At 64.2% G+C, this 17,763-nt stretch overlaps 3 protein-coding genes and 1 long non-coding RNA gene across 4 annotated transcripts; 2 read left to right on the top strand and 2 right to left on the bottom strand.

Annotated features, from left to right (window-relative positions):
- The first annotated feature begins 1,021 nt into the window (after window positions 1-1,021).
- On the top strand, window positions 1,022-3,986 carry CFAP73 (cilia and flagella associated protein 73). Its single transcript, XM_075167293.1, has 7 exons — window positions 1,022-1,168; window positions 1,906-2,011; window positions 2,197-2,301; window positions 2,369-2,569; window positions 2,688-2,909; window positions 3,196-3,354; window positions 3,457-3,986. Exons 1-7 carry the CDS (start codon window positions 1,110-1,112, stop codon window positions 3,601-3,603), a joined length of 999 nt encoding a protein of 332 aa, XP_075023394.1. The 5' UTR covers window positions 1,022-1,109; the 3' UTR covers window positions 3,604-3,986.
- Window positions 3,987-4,060: 74 nt separating this feature from the next.
- On the bottom strand, window positions 4,061-10,222 carry DDX54 (DEAD-box helicase 54). The gene is made up of 20 exons (XM_075167276.1): window positions 10,130-10,222; window positions 9,558-9,687; window positions 9,401-9,471; window positions 9,133-9,318; window positions 8,966-9,015; window positions 8,805-8,846; window positions 8,447-8,542; window positions 8,165-8,286; window positions 7,916-7,977; window positions 7,630-7,761; window positions 7,084-7,294; window positions 6,482-6,616; window positions 5,917-6,138; window positions 5,754-5,827; window positions 5,457-5,657; window positions 5,156-5,301; window positions 4,965-5,078; window positions 4,786-4,890; window positions 4,463-4,566; window positions 4,061-4,369 (listed from the first exon to the last, which is right to left on the bottom strand). Exons 1-20 carry the CDS (start codon window positions 10,169-10,171, stop codon window positions 4,146-4,148), a joined length of 2,469 nt encoding a protein of 822 aa, XP_075023377.1. The 5' UTR covers window positions 10,172-10,222; the 3' UTR covers window positions 4,061-4,145.
- Window positions 10,170-12,586, top strand: RITA1 (RBPJ interacting and tubulin associated 1). The gene is given in 4 exon segments (XM_075167294.1): window positions 10,170-10,262; window positions 10,265-10,521; window positions 10,782-11,655; window positions 12,173-12,586. Coding segments are annotated over 3 exon segments (894 nt in total). The 3' UTR covers window positions 11,326-11,655; window positions 12,173-12,586.
- Window positions 12,587-12,892: 306 nt separating this feature from the next.
- On the bottom strand, window positions 12,893-17,646 carry LOC142090050 (uncharacterized). The gene is made up of 3 exons (XR_012676393.1): window positions 17,417-17,646; window positions 17,089-17,263; window positions 12,893-14,117 (listed from the first exon to the last, which is right to left on the bottom strand). It is a non-coding gene; the product is annotated as an uncharacterized LOC142090050 (long non-coding RNA).
- Window positions 17,647-17,763: the final 117 nt, after the last annotated feature.

Genomic DNA, 17,763 nt, shown 5'->3' with positions numbered 1-17,763 from the left:
CCATCTGAAATGTTGCTCCGTATCTAAGTCGGGAGTTAATCTGTACCTTGCGGTGTGGTTTTGAGGGGGATGCCTGGCCGTGATGGAAAGCGCGGAGGGAGCTTGTACGGGGGGGGGACGAGGGGAGCAGGATCCGCACGCGAGGATCAGGGCAGGCGTGGAGGGGAGCTGTAGGGTGGGTGTCAGAAGGGCCAGAGCGTGCAGGAAGGGATGGAGGGACAGATCAAGTCTGAGCACCCTGCAGGGGTAAGTGGGGAGATTGAAAAGGCACAGCATGGGCAAGGGGGAGGAGGAGGAGAGCAGGGAGGGATCTGCGCTTGCATGGAGGGGGAGGGAGGGGATCGACACGCACGCATGGGAATGGCCAAACAGAGCAGGATGGGGCGGAAGGGAGGTTGGAGGGGGGCGGAGGGCTCTGCAGGAGGGCAACAGAGGAACAAACTGCGTAAAGTGGGGAGTGGTATGAGAGAGTGCGTCGAGGGTGATGGAGAAGTGAGTGCACACGGGATCTGCATGTGTCTGGAGAGTAATGGGGGGACGTGAGCACACGCGCAGGGGGAACGAAGGGGACCTGACGGCACGTGGAGCGGAAGGGAGGCACTCCTGGGGCACACAGGAGCAGCGTATGCACCGGGGGTGAATCGGCGGGGTCTGAGCCGTCCCTGGGATGAGGGTTAGAACAATGTGAGGTGGAGGAGAGCTGAGGGGGTAGGGGTGGGGGGGACCTGAGCGCTTGGCGGGGCAGTGCTGGGGTCCGGTTGTGCGCGGTGGTCTCTGAAGGGGTATGGAGCCTGAACGGAGGTTTCTGAGGGGCTGGAGCCGGGTCCGAGGGCTGGGGGGGACTGGAGTGCAGGTGGGAGGCCGTAGAGCCCCAGGGGACCGACCTGGAAGCTGTCCCCGAGGAGCCTCTGCTTGGGCCCCGGGGGAGCGGGGCAGTCCCCAGCACCCCGCCCTCGCGGGCGATGCTCAGAGCCATGCCGGGAAAATCCCAGGAGCTGCGGGAGCCTCCGGCTGCCCCTGGCAACGGTGTTGTGCTGCCGCCATTTCGGCTGCCCCGCGTCCCAGCTCCTCTATGCCGGCCCCTCGGCGAGGAGGAGGCACCGGGTGAGATGGCCTTCGACCTGGAGGAGCATTTGCGCACGGCTTTCCGGGACGAGCTGCGGCTGCAGTGAGTGAGATCCCCCCATGCCCCCCGCGGGACGGGCAGCTGCCCACCCGGCTCCCACACAGATGCTGCTGGCTGGAGGCGAGCAGGGCTCGGCAACGGGGCCAGCGCATCCCGCATCCCCGGTGGTCTGTCAGTTTATGTTCCCATCGCTGGGTCCCCAGGGTGCCACTGCCAGGGTGGGTGTCGCTGGGTGGGTGCTGGGTCCCCAGGCAGGGGGCTGTGGTGTGTCCCAGCTGGGGCACCCAGGAAGGAAAGGGCACCCTGGTAAGTGTCAGGGCTCCATCTCCGCCTGCACCCCATCCAGAGGTGCCAGGTCACCGGCGTGCCCACGTGCTGCCCGACACACTCCTGGGTGGCTTTCACAGGGGTCCCCCCGGGAGCAGAGCTCCTGCTGCCACCCTCGGAAACGGGGAGCTGCAGACACCTCTGCCCTGCTGTGGCCTGCGGGGAGGCAGCGGATTCCCTGGGGTCTAACCAGAAAGCTGAGGTTGTGCCATGACTCGTCCTTTCCTTGGGACACTGCGGTGGTGCTGGGGGTCTCCGAGGGGGAGGAGGCTGAAGCGGGAGGGATGGGCAGGGGTGAGGGTGGGTGACAGGAGAGCAGGCCAAGCTCCCCGCGCTGAGCCCTGGCAGGCAGTGGTGGTCCCTGGGGGGCTCCTGGTCGTGCCACAGTGGTGGGTGACCCTGCCTGGGCTCTCCCCACCCGGCCACCATGAGCTCCACGCGACCCGCGGCAGGACGGTGCCGGCGTGGGATGCTGCCGCGCTGCTGCCCTCCACACGCTTGCTGCAGAAGAGGCGGGAGGTGGTGGAGGTGGAACGGGCGCTGCAGAGCCAGCGGGAGGTAAGGGCGGCCCCCAGCCCCTCCATGTGCCCTGGGGGCTGCAGCCCCCAGGCTGTGGCATGCCACGGGATACAAGCAGCCGGCGGGCACATCCCCAGCCAGGCACAATTCATGGGCTGGTGCCCGTCCCCCCCGCCCGGCACTCTGGCATGGGGCGATGCTCTCAGCACCCGGTGGTCCCTCAGGAGTTTCGGCAGAGGATGGAGTGCCTGGAGCAGCGCCGGCAGCAGCTGGGCCAGCGGAAAGACCAGCTCCGGGACGTTGTCCTCAAATTCCATGCCTTCCTTAAGGTGCCAGGGCGGGGGCCGGGGCTGGGCTGGCCGTCGGGGCCTCACTGACCCCATCCCCACACCGCAGGCTTCGACGGCGAGGCAGGAGCGGGCACTGCGGCGGGCAGACAAGGAGCGGGCGCGGGCGGCAGAGCAGGGTGCTGAGGCTGCCCGCCTGCGCCAGGAGCTCGCAGAGCTGCTACACCACAGGGAGCGCCTGGCCCGGCGCCTGCGGAGCCTCCGCAGCTTTGGCGACTATCTGCGGGGCGTGCTGGCCAGGACGGGCCAGGTGAGTGCGGGTCCCCATCCTGCGGTGTCACCCTGCACGTCCGCAAGCCCCTTGCGGGGGCCCAACCACATCCAGGGCAGCAGCCCCTGCAGCCTCTCAGCCCCCTCCCGCTGCCCAGTTCCAGGACGTCCCGGCAACGCTGGCCCATTTCGGGGCGCTGGCGGGGGTCCACGCAGCCCTGGCGCAACAGGCAGAAGCCGGGCAGGAGCGGCTGGCCCGGGGCTGGGCACGGCTCCGGCAGTACCAGCAGGAGGCCAGCAGCGAGCTCCTGCGCACCAACGATGAGCTGACCCAGCTCCGTGCACACCTGGAGGCCGCCCGCCATGATGTGCTCCAGAGGGTAAGGGGGGACACAGAATGCCCAAGGACCCCCCCGGGGAGAGGGGCAGCAGCATGGACCCCAAGCATGCTGCAGAGGGGAGATGCCCAATGTGGTGGTGCTGGGAAGCCGGGCAGCACCCCCTGGGCTGAGCTGGGGGTCCCCACGTGCCCAGAAAGCATCATCAAGAACTGTGCATGGTGGGGTACACAGCCAGGGCTCCCGGGTCCCCCTGTCCCAGCCGGGGGGTGCAGGGGACACGCGGCTGGGGGGAGAGCCTAGGGCTGTCTGTCGCTCTGTCCCTCAGGAGTCCTGCTGGGCCCACGTCCAGAGCACGGCCGCCCAGAAGACCCTGCTGCTGGGGCAGATCAAGCTGGCAGTGCTGAACCTCTTCCAGCTCGCCACTGCACGGCTCAAGGTCGCCACGGATGTGGCCCTGGAGGACACCGAGGCCCAGCTGGACATGGTCAGCGCAGCCCTCTCCCCTGGGCAGCGGAGCTGGGGGGGGGAACAACACAGGGACATCCATGTCCCCGGCCGGCTGTGGCATCAGGTCCCATCTCTGCAGGTGCTGCTCTGCATGCAGGACCTGGCTGCCATCGGTGCTGAGCTGCGCCCCAGGCAGCCGGGGCTGCGTGCCCCACGCTTGCCTGCAGCCACCAGCACGCACCCACTGCGCCACGGGGCTGCCAGGGTGCCTCCGAGCTGGGAATAGCCCCTGGGGACAACCACTCGCTCCCGGGGCTGGGGAGAGGCTGCCACGGCCAGCATGGAGCCACAGGACCCCCCGCATCCCCCGGGGATGGAGGTCGCTCCCTGACAAGCCTGGGAACCCCCACAACAAAAGGCAACACGGATGGCAGCGGCACAGGCACACTGGGATGACACCGCATCAGGGCAGGGGCCAGGGCACCCCAGGGCAGAGCCCGACCTCCCGGGGGACCCTCCTGCAAGGGGCACCCTGGGCAGCGGGACCCGGCTGCCATGGAGGAAGGGGGAGCTGCTGCTCGTGTTCAGGCTGTTGGTATCTCCGAAGGCGTCTCCTGTCAAAATATAACCCAGCTGTGCACCCGCAGCACCCGGCTGTTTCAGGACTGCGCGTGGGGGTGGCCCAAGGGGGGAGGAATTATCCCAGGCACGATGCCCATGGCAAGGACAAAGAGGAGTCAGGATGCAAAACCAGCCAAGTATTTAATGTCTCCTTCCCCGCCCCCAGCCTGGGCATGGGGCGAAGCTGCTGGGGCACGGCCCCCTCCCCTACATCTTCTTCCGCAGCTTGCCCTTCTTGGCGGCCCCCACCCGGCGCCCGAAGGCCATCTGCCGCAGCTCCTGCACCCGCTGCCGGTTCCTGGCCTTCAGGCGCTTCAGCCCCCCGCTCTGCAGGAAGCGCTGCTTGGCCGCCTTCTTGCGCTGCTTCAGAATCTGCTGCTTGTTCTTCAGCTCTGAGCGCACCCTGCCCTGGGCGGGGGGCTGCCCGGGTCCTGCGGGGGGGACACAGCCAAGCTCAGCTCGGAGGCCAAAGCCAGGTGGCGGGGACGCGATGCGGGGCTCCATCGCTTGCTCCAGGTACTCACCGTGCCCGCGCCTGTGCTTCCCTCTGAATTGCTCCCTGCCTCGTTCACCTTCCTCATCCTCGTCGCGCTCATCAACCTTGTATTTCTGCTTCCACTTTTCATAGCTGGGCCGGGGTGGGTTAAGGGAACGTGCGGTGACTCCCCAGCGCCCGACTCCCCATCGCTCGACCCACCACAGCGTTGACCAGCCTCCCTCCCCAGGCCACTGCCCTGGCGCAGGATCGCTCCCCGGGAGCAGGGCACGATGCCGTGCGGCTGCCGGCGGGTCCAGCCCCGCTCCCCCTCATCCCCAGCCCTCGCCTTGGCACAGGCAGGCAGGATACAGGTTGTTCTTGTAGGAGCTGCTGATGTAGCGCCCGCTCTCCGTCCGCACCTTCTTCTTGTCCTGCTGGCCCGTCTGCCCCACGAACCGCTTCTTCTTGCGGTCCCTGTGAGAGAGGGGAGGGCAGTGGGACCCCAGCCCTGATCTCCCCGCCCCACCCCATGGGCAGACCCCACTCACCACTTCAGCAGCTGCTTGCTCTTGTTGAGGTTGTGGTTTTCGTCACCCATGAGATCCAGGACGGCTCCGGCCGCCTGCTGCTCGAAGGGGCTGCCCTCGCCGCCCACGCTCAGCCTGCAAAGGGCAGGTGATGAGAGCAGCCCCCGGGGCAGGACGGGGCAGGACGGCAGCGGGAGCCCTCTCGGACTCACCCCCTCTCGCTCTCAAAGTCCTTGGGCCGGTACGGGACGTAGAAGTCCTCGTCCCGCTGCGCTGGCTGCTGCAGCTTTTTCCTGGCACCATCTTCTCCCCTTCGGCCCCGTTTTCGCTTTTGGCCCACCACGGTGGAGAACACGTCCTGGGAGGGGATGGTGGATGGGATGGAGAAGCCGTGTCCCCCCCACCAGTCACTGCACCAGCCCCCGAGCCCTGGCACAGCCCGGGGGCCCCAGCCGAGGCTGCCTTGCAGCAGCTCCCACATCCACGGCAAACCCCCCATCCCTGCCCTGTTACCTGGAGGTCTTCCTCCTCTCCTTCTTCTCCCTCCTCGGGCCCGGGGGGAGCCGGGCACAGCCCCTGCCCTTTGAGAGCCGCTGCCCGCTTCTCCTGCTGCCCGCGCTGGTACTTCTCGATGAGGGCATGGTCGTGGCGCCGCTTCGACCGCATCACGGTGCTGGCCAGCGTCCGGGACGTGGCGTTGATCTCGAAGATGGTCTGCTCCCGGGCGGAGCGCGAGCCCCGGTGAGCTGCACGGCCGGCCGCACGGACCTGCCCCCCACCCCACCCCGGCGAGGATGGGTCTCAACTCACCGCCTTGGACTTGTAGGTTTTGATGCTGTCCACGAACTTCAGCCTCTCCAGCTCGGTGTCTTCGAAGCGAGCGCCTGGGGAATGTGGGCACGGAGCGGGGCACAGATTAGCTCCCTGGCAAGAGGAACGGGGTCCCCCCCCTCGGCGTCCCCGAGGCACTCACTGAAGAGCGGGTGGATGCCCAGCTGGGACACGTCCAGGTCCTTCGCCCTCTTGATGGACTCGGGCGAGGGGCCGGGCCGGGACCGCAGGTATTGCTTGTGGGCGTTGTCGGCGACGCGGCGCAGGCTCCGCAGCTCCAGCGAGCCCTCGTGGTCTGTCAGCAGCAGGCACTCCTCGTCGTCCACCAAGCTCTGGGGGACACGGCCCAGGACCCCGCTGGCATCTGCGGCCCGCGGGACACTGTGTCACCTCGCTGGCACCCACCCTGGGATTGCTGCAGCGGGCACGGCAGCAATCCAGGATTTAACAGAGCAGAGCTAACAGCCACGAGGAGCTCGGTGGTGTTAAATCAGCATCCCTGACACACGGGGTGTGTCAGAGCCCCCAGCACCCCATCTTCCCCAGCTGCACCCCAGTAATGAGAGCATACTGCCCTTCTGCACGAAAGCCAACCACAAGATCACCACCTCCAGCACGGGCCAAGGATAAAACCACAGCGGCCACGTGGCCAGCGTCCCAGCTTGGACATACGGCCACCCCGATGCCTGCACCCAGGTCTGCCTTACCAGCGGGCATCTCCTGGGCACCGGCGAGGAGGAGCGGGCGCCCCAGGAAGAGGTGGAGGTCAAAGACGTAGGGCATCTCATCAGGAGCCACCAGCGAGTAGGCAGTGCCGCTCCGGCCAGCTCGGGCCACGCGGCCTGGCAAGGGGAGGAGGAGAGTGGGAAACCAGACCTGGTGCCAGCCCAGCCTGCCCCCACCCGGGCAGGGACCCACTGGTGCCCCGGGAGCCCACGCACGTGACATTTACCAGGCGGGCATGGCTGGCAAGGGGCTGTGGGTCGCTGGGGAAGGGGGCAAAGGGGAGCCCACCGTGGTGCCATCCTAAACGGAAGGCATCAGCCCTACCCCCAAGAGCCCCTGCAGTCCAGCTGGGAAATCAGGGATATTCCTGCCCCTGCTTTGTCCCCAGCCTGTCTCCTGATGTCACAACACGGCGACCTCCTGCCCCAAAGATATCCCCACCAAGTCAGGGACATCACTGCCAGCCCAGCAGGGCACAGGGATGGGAAAAACAGGGGACAAGGGACAGCCCACTCGCACCCTCCCTGTCACCCTGAGGGACCCCCAGGTTGCAAGGACCCCTGCGCGGGGCACCGGCACCCACCGACACGGTGCAGGAACAGCTTGGCCTTGGCGGGGAAGCTGTAGTTGATGACGTTGTCCAGCATGGGGATGTCGAGCCCGCGGGCGGCCACGTCGGTGACCAGCAGCACCGGGCACTTGCCCTGGGCGAACTTGGCGATGTTGATCTTGCGGGCGGTCTGGTCCAGCGAGCTGTAGATGTGTGTGCAGCGGATGCCCTGCGCCGCCAGCAGCTGGGGAGGGGGGAAGAGAGATCAGACCCCACCCGGGCATGCACCCTCAGCCAAGGGACAGGGCCCCCCAGCTCCCAGGGCCCTGAGATCCCAGGGTGCCCACCCGGACCCCCAAATCCCACTGCGCTCCCCCCTCTCTCCGATGAGCAGGTGGATGCAGCACCTCCACGATCACATATGCTGGGATTTCTCCTTCAAACCAGCGAAACAGAGGCTTCAGCAGGGATGTGCCCGTAGATGCAGACCCCACGTGGGTCCGGAAAGGGGTCCTAGGCGCCCCCGGCAGCCTGCCCTTTGACAGGGGTATATGCTGGGCACCCCCAAATGCCACTTGCCTCCTTGAGATACTCCGTGTGGTGCTTGGTGGCCACAAAGACAACCGTCTGGTCCTGGGGCTTCACCACGCTCCGGAGCAGGTGGAGCAGCACAGCCGGTTTGTCGTCCCCGCGCACGTGGAAGAAAGCCAGCTGCAAAGGGAGGGCAGAGCTCAGCCCTCTGCGGCCCCACACCAGACATCGCCACCCCTCCTGTCCCCTCCTGGAGAGCCTGGAGCCACCGCGGGGTGACTTGCGGGGAGTGGGGGGCACAAAGCCCATCTCGAGCCCCCCCGGCCCCTCTCACCTTGAGCTGCTCGCTGAGTTTGGACTCCACATCCAGACGGATCAGCATCGGCTCGGTGAGGCCTGTGGGATGTGGTGACACGCAGGACGTGGGTCGCACGGGGGAGGCTACTGGGACCAGCCCCTGGGGACACCCAGCTCAGTGTCGCCAGCCCTGGGCCCAGCCCAGCTGTGGGACCGTGCCGTGCCCCCATCCCCCGGCTCCCCCCAGGCCCAGCCCCCCTGCTGCCGTCTGCCCCGCGCCCCTCACCGGCCCGAGCAAACTCGACGAGCAGCTTGGGCAGCGTGGCGGAGAAGAGGACGGTCTGGTGGCAGTCCGGGAGCCGGGCGATGATCTCCTGGAGCTGCTCGGCGAAGCCCATCTCGAAGAGCCTGCCGGGGAGGGGACACGGGACATGGCAGCGCCTCTTCGGTCCCTCCGTGCCCAGCCCTGCCACCCCCCAGGGCACCTCACTCCCGCCGTCGCTCAGCCCACAGGCGGGGACACTGCCAGCCCTGGGGACCCCTGGGGACCCCCCTGCACCCCGCTGACCTGTCAGCCTCGTCGAACACCACGTACTCCACGGTGTGCAGCTTCAGTTTCATCTCCACCACCACGTGCACCAGGCGCCCGGGGGTGGCGATGATTCTGCGGGGACAGAGCTGGTGACAGGACCAGGTGTGGGGGGACGGCGTCCCCACACTATCCTGGGTGCAGCTCCCAAATCCGACCCAAGGAAGACCCAGTAGAGACCCCCTTGACCCCATGGGGAGCACGGGAAGGTGCTCCAGGGGAACACCGGGACACGTCCGTAAGACACACTGGCTGTAAACACCAGCGCTGTCCCCAGACGGCGGGTAGCTCTTGGGGGCCATTTCCGCACCAGGTCCCCTCCCCGCACCCCACTCACATGTCGGGGTTCTCGTGCAGGGCGGCGAACTGGTCCTCCATCCTGCGAGAGCGGGGAGAGGCTGGGGCGGCACCAGGCAGCACAGGGCAGCTCAGCCCCTCACCAGGTTTTGGGGAGGCTTTAGGGAAGCGGGGACCGGTGGGGACACGGGGACAGCTTACTTGTCTCCTCCCAGGATCAGGGCTGTCTTCAAGCCTGTGAACTTGCCCAGCTGTGGGGTGAGAAAGAAACACGTCAGGGGGGCGTTGAACCAAACCCCTTGCCCCCGTTGTCCCCACTCGCCCCCGTTGTCCCCACTCGTCCCTGTCGTCCCCGTTGTCCCCCGTACCTCCTTGGTGAACTTCAGGGTCTGCAGGGCCAGCTCACGGGTGGGCGAGAGGACGAGGGCGCGTGCCCCGGCCTGGCTGGGCGCCTTCAGCCGCTCGAACATGGGGATGAGGAAGCAGGCCGTCTTCCCGCTGCCCGTCCGCGCCATCGCCACCACGTCCCGGCCGCGCAGGATGGCGGGGATGGTCTGCGAGACACCGCCCCGCCGTCACTGTCACTGTCCCACCGCCACCAGCCCAGGGCAGGGGTCCCGCCGCCCCCGCGCTCACCTTCCTCTGGATGGGGGTGGGCACCTTGTAGCCCTTCTTCATGATGCCCTTGAAGACGGGGTAGCTGAGGCCTGCGGGGACGGGGACAGGTGAGGGGGCGCGGGCAGGAGGGGAGGGTCCCCATCCTGGGGACGGCTGCCCCCCGCCCCGCACGCACCCATGGACTGGAAGCCCCCGGATTTCTTCTTCTGGTTCCGGGCCCGCACCATGGCCCGCGTGTCCGGCTCGGCGTCGGCACCGTCGTCCTCCTCGGCGGCGGGGAAGGCGGGCAGCGGGGGCGCGGGGACCTGGGGACAGCGGGGACACGGCTGCGGCGATGGGTGACCCGGCAGTGCCAGGGCACTGCAGCTCTGCACTGCCGGCCTGGCGGGCAGGGACACCGGTACTGGCACCTGGCACTGGGGACACTGGTACTGGGGACACTGGTTCCAGTGACACCGGTACTGGGGACAGCAGCACACGGGGACTGGGGATACCGGTACCGGGGACATGGGCACTGGGGACACTGGTACCAAGGACGCCAGCACCGGGCAGAGGGGACGCCGGCACACGGGGACCAGGCACACCGGCACATAGGGACCGGGCACACCGGTACCGGGCACAGGGGACACCGGCACGTGGGGACCGGGCACACCGGGACCGGGCACACCGGCACAGGGGACACCGGCACAGGGGACACCGGCACCGCCGCCCTCGAGACCCTCCCCGGTCCCGCCCCCCCGCCCCTACCGGCGCTCCCGGGAGCTGGCGGCGGGCCCGCGGCGGCGCCATGTCGCTAGCGGCGGCGGCGGAAGCACGTGTGGTGGGCGGGCCCGGAAGGGGCGGGCCCGGAAGGGGCGGGGCCGGTCCCATCCCCGCCCCGGGCGGCGCGCGGCCATGCGTGCGGCGGGGCCGGTCGCGGGAGGCGGCTCCGCTGCCGCTGCCGCGCTGCCGCGGGGGGGCCGGGCCCGGGGCCGGGGCCGGGGCCGGGGCCTCCGCCGGGCGCGGGCGTCCTTCGTGGACGAGTCGCTCTTCGGCAGCCCCGCGGGGGCCCGCCCGGCGCCGCCCGGCTTCGCGCCTCCCTGGGCAGCGGCGGCGGCTCCTCCCGGTGGCGGCGGCCCCCGGCCGAGCAGTAAGTGCAGGTGAGCGGCGGCACGGGGCGCTCCCGCCAGCCCGGCGCGCAGCCCCGGGTTTTCGGGGCTCACTAAGTGTCGGTGGCCCCGGGGCGGGGGCTGGGCTGGCCCCGGGGGGTCCTCGGGAGGGTCTGGGGCGAAGCTCAGCCTCCCTCCACGGACCCGCGAGGGTTTGTCCCCCGTGAGCGCCCCCGCGCAGCGGCCGGGTCTCCGTGCTGTCGTTGCCCGCCTTAACAAACACGGCTCTGTCTCCTTGCTGCCCCGTGAAGGTTGAGAAGTCACACTCCGTCCTACTGCGACGAGTCCCTCTTTGGTGCCAAGCCCGAGGGTCCGGCCTGGGCAGCGCCTCGGATGAGGAAGGAAGACGTAGCCAAGCTCCACCCGCTGCTCTGGAGCCCTCCGCCCGCCCCCCGAAACCAGCCCGGCCTTTCCCCCCGCTCCAGGGAGACCCCCCTGAGAGCCGTCCACCCGCGAGCCCCTGCGTCTCCGGCAACAGCAGGCTTTGAGGCGGGCCGTAAGGACAAGTCCTGCGTCTGGAAGCGTCCCGAGAGCGATTTGGGCTCCGAAGGCCGGGGTGCTCCCTGCAGAGGACGTTCCCAGTCTCTCAGCCGGCTGCACACCTCCTCAGATGGGCTCCGCCTGGCTTCGGACAACCCCAAGACTGAAAGGTGTAAAAACCAGAGCCCTCTGACAGCCCCTGCGACCCCCCGAGGCCCTCTGATGAGGGGTCGATCAAAAAGCATGTCCGGACCTTCTTCGGCCATGAACTCCAAGGCAGTGGGTGGTTGCAAACCCAGGCCTCCCTGGAAGTGAAGCCAAACATCCCTCTGGACGTAAATACGGCCTTAACCTACCCGAGGTGGGGCCTGACCTCGTGAGCGAGTCTGCGAGGACCCTGGGGCCTCTCGTGGCTGCGAATGAAGGATGGGGCCGCTCCGCGTGGGAGGATGAGCCAGGAGCTGAGGGTGACCGCAGCACCGGAGCGGGACAGCCTTGGTGGTAACAGCAGCTTCCGTTGACTGTCCAGTGGTCATCAGATGAGGAATGGTAAGGAGTCAGGTTCCTTCTGTCCAGGAAGTCCAGCCGGGAAGTCAGAACAGCAGGAGACGGGACTGCCTGCAGCAGGAGAAGGGCCAGGCACAGGTACACCTGCAGCGAAGCTCGGGGGGGGACAGGCAGGGCCTGAGCTCAGGTGGAGCTCCCAGACCGGGGAGCAGAGGGTGCCACTGGGGTGGAGGTCCCAGGCGAGGCTGGCTAGGGCAGTTAAAGTCCGAGGGCCCTGACGGGGACCCCCGCCGACCAGTCCTGGGGACAGAGGAGTCCTGCTTCGTCCTGCCTGTCGTGTACAATCGCAGGATCGCTTGGGCTTGACGGGCCTGCGGGAGGTCTGTAGCCCAACCTCCTGCTCAGGCAGGTGAGCTATGGGCTCAAGCAAGGCTGCTCAGGGCTTTATCCAGCCGGGTGGTGGAAACCCTCAAGGACAGAGGCTGCTCAACCGCTCTGGCACCCCCTCCCGCTGCTTGACTGTCCTTGGGGTGGAGAGTTTCCCTTTATATGCAGTCAGAGCCTTGCTTGTTCTGGTTTGTGCCTGTTCTCTCATTCTGCTGTGCGTCTGAGCACAGCGCTTGGCTCAGACCTCACAGTCGCCTCCTCTTCACAGGTACTGGGAGGCTGCTCTGAGTCCTCCTGAAACCTTCCCTTCTCCAGGCTGAACGAGCCCCGTTCCCTCAGCCTCTGCGCATGGGACATGTGCTCCAGCCCTGACCGTCCTGGTGGCTCTCTGCTGGCCTTGCTCCATTTCATCAGTGCTTTAATGGTCTCCTTTTGGCAAGGAAGGAGAAGGGAGGACGAGCAGAGAGGTGAGGAATGGCATCACCCTGCGTCCTGCTGGCAGTGGGATGCCCCGAGCTGGATGGGGTTTTGTGACAGAGAAGGATCTGCCAGAGGGATTTCAGCAGCTTCTGGTGATGAGGACATGCCGAGTGGACACACAATGCTGTGGTTTGTACTGAGGGTTGTGAGGTGCGCTCACAGCAACGCCGTGCTCGTCACCAAATAAACGATCCAAGGCAAATCTGCTGGGGCCTTGTGTTTGCTCTGCAGGATGCTGCTGTGCGATCTGGGCACAGCTAGCGTCTCCAAAGACTGTCTGAGCAAAGCAGCTCCTCCTCGATTTCCATTCCCGAGGTGGGAAAGAGCAACTCGGTCTTTAGGAATACAAGTAGGGAGGCAGACAAAGGACGCAAGCCGGGTGACTCGGGGTTTGCAGGCAGTGTCACTGCTGCCCTGGGAAGGGAGGCTGCAGTGACGAGCTGCTGAGGTCAGGGAACGCAGGGAGTCTGGTAACTGCCCCCCACGCAAAGGGAAATGTTCTCTCAAATTCACCCAAGGACAAACCGAGCCAGGTTAAGGGCATCATTCTGCCCCCAGAAATTATTTTATTGCCACATTGAGCAGCAGCTGGATTGGGCCTTGACCCACTCCAGCGCATGAAGGGCACTGAAGCTAGGAAAGCCAGCCAGGAGGGACACTCCTGGTCCAGTCCTGTTGGCAAGAAAGGTTATTCTTGCTTTTAAAAGGCAACAGAGCTCAACCTAAAATAGTGAGACATGTCGTCGTGCCACTGCTCTGATGTCTTCTGTCTGTGACAGCCAGCCCTGGCAGGCTCAGGCCTTAGTGCAAGTGCTATCTCAGTTAGTGCTTGTAATCTGGGAGAGCTGAGCCCCAGGGGAGCGAGCAGCCATGCTGGGAGGAAAGAATGGAAGACAGAGGATGGATTTTGTGCTTAGTTCTTGGCCTTCTTGCCTCTCCCTTTTTCTTCGTCTTCGACGTGAGGAGTGTCTGGAACAAGCAGCTTTTCTGGAAGCGGGTGGCAGCACAGGTCATGGCCGTCTCCCTCACGTCCCGCTCATTCTTCTCCTGCGCACTCAGCGCTCCTCCTCAGTCAGGAACAGTAGGTAAGCACAGTGTGTTTCTCCGTCGGGGCCAAGCCTTTTCCTCGGTGCAGACAGCATGAAGTGCCTCTTGCTCAGCCTGGCAAGACAGCAGACGCCAGTTACTGCAGGCTTGAGGACCTTCAGCAGGTTTTCCCTGCACATCCCTATGGAGGGATCCTTTTACTCATCCCAGATCCGGGTAGAATTGCCCCCGGCTGCTGAACTGAGCCTTCCCAAAGAGACCAAAAAAGGAAATGTGCCTGAATGGGGCTTTTCAAGAGGTGCCAGGTCCAAATACCTTCGGGCTCCTTTGAACCTGCCCTCCAGCTTGCCTACATTGCAGACAGCCTCTGTCCTTTGGTGGGGACTCTGGCCGAGTAAGGCACGGGCAGGTCAGGGCCACCGCTCTTAGGAAAAGGCCACAACTCTGTGGTTTGGACGGGGCTGAGCCTGAGCCGAGAGCTTTGCTGAGAAGCAGGTTATATCAGTGGTGCGGTAACCCAGCTAATACGCTGTGAGCCAGGCCGTGTCCGCCTGCAGAAGGCCAGGGACAGGTAGTTTTGGTGGCACTCAGCAGAGGTTTATTCCTTGCGCAGCGCACTAGTGAGCCACGCAGAGGAGGAGGGTGAGGGGGAGCCAGCAGTTCTGGGGCTCGGTGCTCCAGCCACCCTGGCAGAGAGGAAGCAAGAATAACTGACGTTATTAAACACCTGAGAAGGTGGGGATCCTTATGATTAGCATCGAGTGTTCTGGCCCCTTTCTATGCTTTGCGTTGCGGCAATCCAGCAGCTTTTCTCCACCTCGGTAAAAACTGTAGGGACGTGAAAACAATTAGGGCCTTCTCTGCATGCAACGCTACAGGCTTGGGGAAGAGCGGCTGGAAAGCTGCGTGGTAGAAAAGGACCTGGGGGTGCTGCTTGACAACCGGCTGAACATGAGCCGACAGTGTGCCCAGGTGGCCAAGAAGGCCAATGGCATCCTGGCCTGTATCAGAACTGGTGTGGCCAGCAGGAGCAGGGAGGTGATCGTGCCCCTGTACTGGGCACTGGTGAGGCCGCACCTCGAATCCTGTGTTCAGTTTTGGGCCCCTCACTACAAGAAGGACATGGAGGTGCTGGAGCGTGTCCAGAGGAGGGCAACGAAGCTGGTGAAGGGCCTGGAGCACAAGTCTGATGAGGAGCGGCTGAGGGAACTGGGGGTGTTCAGCCTGGAGGAGGCTGAGGGGAGACCTCTACAACTACCTGAAGGAGGTTGTAGCGAGGTGGGGGTCGGTCTTTTCTCCCAAGTAACCAGTGATAGGACGAGAGGAAATGGCCTCAAGTTGCGCTCAAGTTGTTTAGATTGGATATTAGGAAAAATTTCTTTACTGAAAGAGTGGTCAGGCCTTGGAACAGGCTGCCCAGGGAAGTGGTCGAGCCACCATCCCTGGAAGTATTTAAAAGACGTGTAGATGAGGTGCTTAGGGACATGGTGTAGAGGGCATGGTGTGTTGGGTTGACGGTTGGACTCGATGATCTTAGAGGTCTTTTCCAACCTCAATGGTTCTGTGATTCTATGATTCTCAGAGGGGGCGTTGGGGGTGCTGACGTGAATCTGAGCCTGTTCAGCTTAATTTGCACGTCGGCACAGTGACATGCAAGCTGTTAAGCCTGCAGGTCTCTCAAGTGGGCTGGGCGAGAAACCGAAGTGTGATTTGGACACTAGATGGAGACAAGAGGGTTAAGGATTGACACAAAAGCGAGAGCCCTGTTCCCTAGCAGCAGGTGGATGAGTCAGATCCAGTGAGGTGAGTCGTCAGCAAACTGGGGTAACTGCCCCAAAATCTAAGCAGCAGAGAACCGCTGAACCCGTAAGCAGGACACAAAGTGCAATATTGGAGTGCTGGAGTACTCCAGAAGATGAAGCTTCTTAAAATGAAGAGAGATTTTATCTGAAAAACAAGTTGACAGTGGCTTGTATGGTCAGGGGTGGCCAGTTTACCCCCACTGCTGTGTTCAGGCTCCAACGAATCAGTGGGGTAAGCTGGAGCCCATCGCATCAGCCACACGCTTTCCTGTCCCACACTGGCCCAGGTTGTCACTGAGGGCTTCCAGGCCATCAGGAGGTCAGAACTGGCACTTCCTCGCTATTTACACCACAAGGACAATGTTGGTTAAAATGTAAATGGGTTGCTTGGATTTTGTACTGCGGTTCTCACTTGCATTTGACGCTTTACTACTGCCCAGTCCTTTTGTTCCACCAAAGCTGTGCAGTCCAGCACGGGAGCAAAAGATGCTCTGTTACTGCTGTGGGCTGCCCTGCCTGTAGGAGGCTGGTGCTTGTGTGGAGCAAACACCAAGTCTGAATAAAATGAGATGGGGGAAACGTTCAGTTGTTTCCTAGCTCCAGATTCACCCTGTCCAGTGTCACCGATGCTCAGCTCAGGCAAGAGTTGTTGATACAGAGGCCTGAATCACAGCTGGGACTCCTGCCTGCCGCTGCTTTATATCTTGGTTTTCTATCTGCTCAGCATTGTGATAAATCATAGTCTCCACCTCTGACTCAACCCTGACTCCTTGTCTTGTGTCTCTCAGCAAAGCACCAGACAATCTGGGAACTGCTTAGCTTCCAAAGTCAGCTGTGCCCAGCCCTCGGTGCTACAAACAACTATAAAAGACGATTTTATGTGCAGGCAGTATTACGTTTGCTCTGCTTAGCCCATACCAGCTCACTTGTTTTTCAGCACATGCCTTGCTCAGTCTGCGGTAGCCTCGCTGCTCTGCATTCTGGCTAGCATGCAGCCTCTCCAGACCGGCACAGCACTTTGCAGAGGTGGTTTCAGAGCTGAGTCAGTGGGGAGAGGGAGAAAAGGCGGTCCTGTGAGTAAGCTCCTTGCTTGGTGGTTGCAATTGTGTTGCTACAGGGCTGCTTCCCACTGAAATCAGCAGAGCACTGGGATGGAGCAGGTACGCTCTGAAAAACGTCATATGCGTCCTGCCAGGTAATGACCAGGCAGCAGCCTGACCTGACGGCACTACGACAGGTTTAGTCTCCTCCTGCACTACCTTTCTGAGCACCAGCGCTGATTCTCAGTGCTCTAATACGAGTGTATTGAGTTGTGCCCTTAGGTGCCAAGTGTCCTGCTGTAGCTCAGCACGCTTATTCAGGGAAGCCTGCAGCTCCTGTTTCTGCTGTTTCACTGCTTCCCGCTTGGTCTGCGGGATGCAGGTCTTGTAAGTCTTTTAGCCAGCTCTTGAAAGCTATTTTTGAGATCTCTCATCACATTGTTCTCCTTGTAAACCCAGCCTTGGAGGATCACACAAAGAAAGAAATACCTTTGAGAAGGGGAGGACACGGTGAGGCATCAGGTGGGCAGAAGAAAGGCTCGTTTGCAAAGATGTTGGTAATTTGAGACTGGACACCCCTGCTCTGGTAGCAAGGGGGATGCTCCAGCGGGACAGAGGCCTTATCTACCCATTTGTAATGCTGACGGGAGCCTGCTGGTGCAAAATCAAATTTATCAGGCTGGATTAGGCTCAGAGGGACTGTCCTGGGGAGCTGGCTCAGTGGGTTCCTGCGAGAGAAATGCTCAGCCTGGGCCAATGGAACACGTTTATGCATTACGCACCGGGCTGCTCGCTTCCGGCTTGAGAATCCTCACCTCATCAGGAACGGAGGTAATCCTGGGGTCTTGGGAGCGTCGTGTTTCACCGACGGGGCCCTTGGCCCTTCACGGCAGCTGCGGCACCCGCTGCCTCGTGGGCTGCGCTGGGCTGGGCTGCCCTTCCTCAGGGCCCATCTCTTCCCTGCAGCCACCGACTCCCCCGGACCGGGGCCTGGAAACAGAAACATCTCCTTGAGGCGAGGCCGGGGGCAGCGGCCCGGCACGGGGCCGTGGGGGTCCCGGGCCGGGGGCTCCCCTCGGGGAGGGCCTCGGCGCTCCCGCGCTCCGCCTGCGTCCGCCGTTGCTAGGTGACCGCTCCGCTCACCTCTGACCCCAAGGGCGGGGCCTCAGCACAGCCAATGGCAGCCCGCACTCCGCTCCCCGAGAGCCCGCCCCTTCCTTCCCGTGGCTGAGGCGTGATGTTTTTATCCCACCGCCACCTCGGGCCAATCAGCATCTCCGTCTGGCCGGAGAGGCAGCGCCGCTACCCAATGACGAGACCAAGTGCGGGCGGGAGGAGGAGGAGAGGCGGGAATAATCCGGATCCTCTCGCAGGGGCCGAGGGCCGGCGGGGGGCGGGGCGGAGCCAGCACGGAGCGTGGATTGGCGGGAGGGAGGGAGGCTCGGCCTCTCCGGGAGAGACCCGCGCCGCCGCGGCCAATGAGAGGCGGC

The sequence above is a fragment of the Calonectris borealis genome, chromosome 18 (genome assembly GCF_964195595.1).
Source record: "Calonectris borealis chromosome 18, bCalBor7.hap1.2, whole genome shotgun sequence".
Lineage (NCBI taxonomy): Eukaryota > Metazoa > Chordata > Aves > Procellariiformes > Procellariidae > Calonectris > Calonectris borealis.
The sequence above is the reverse complement of the archived record's forward strand: the minus strand, read 5'-3'. Positions and strand labels throughout refer to the sequence as shown.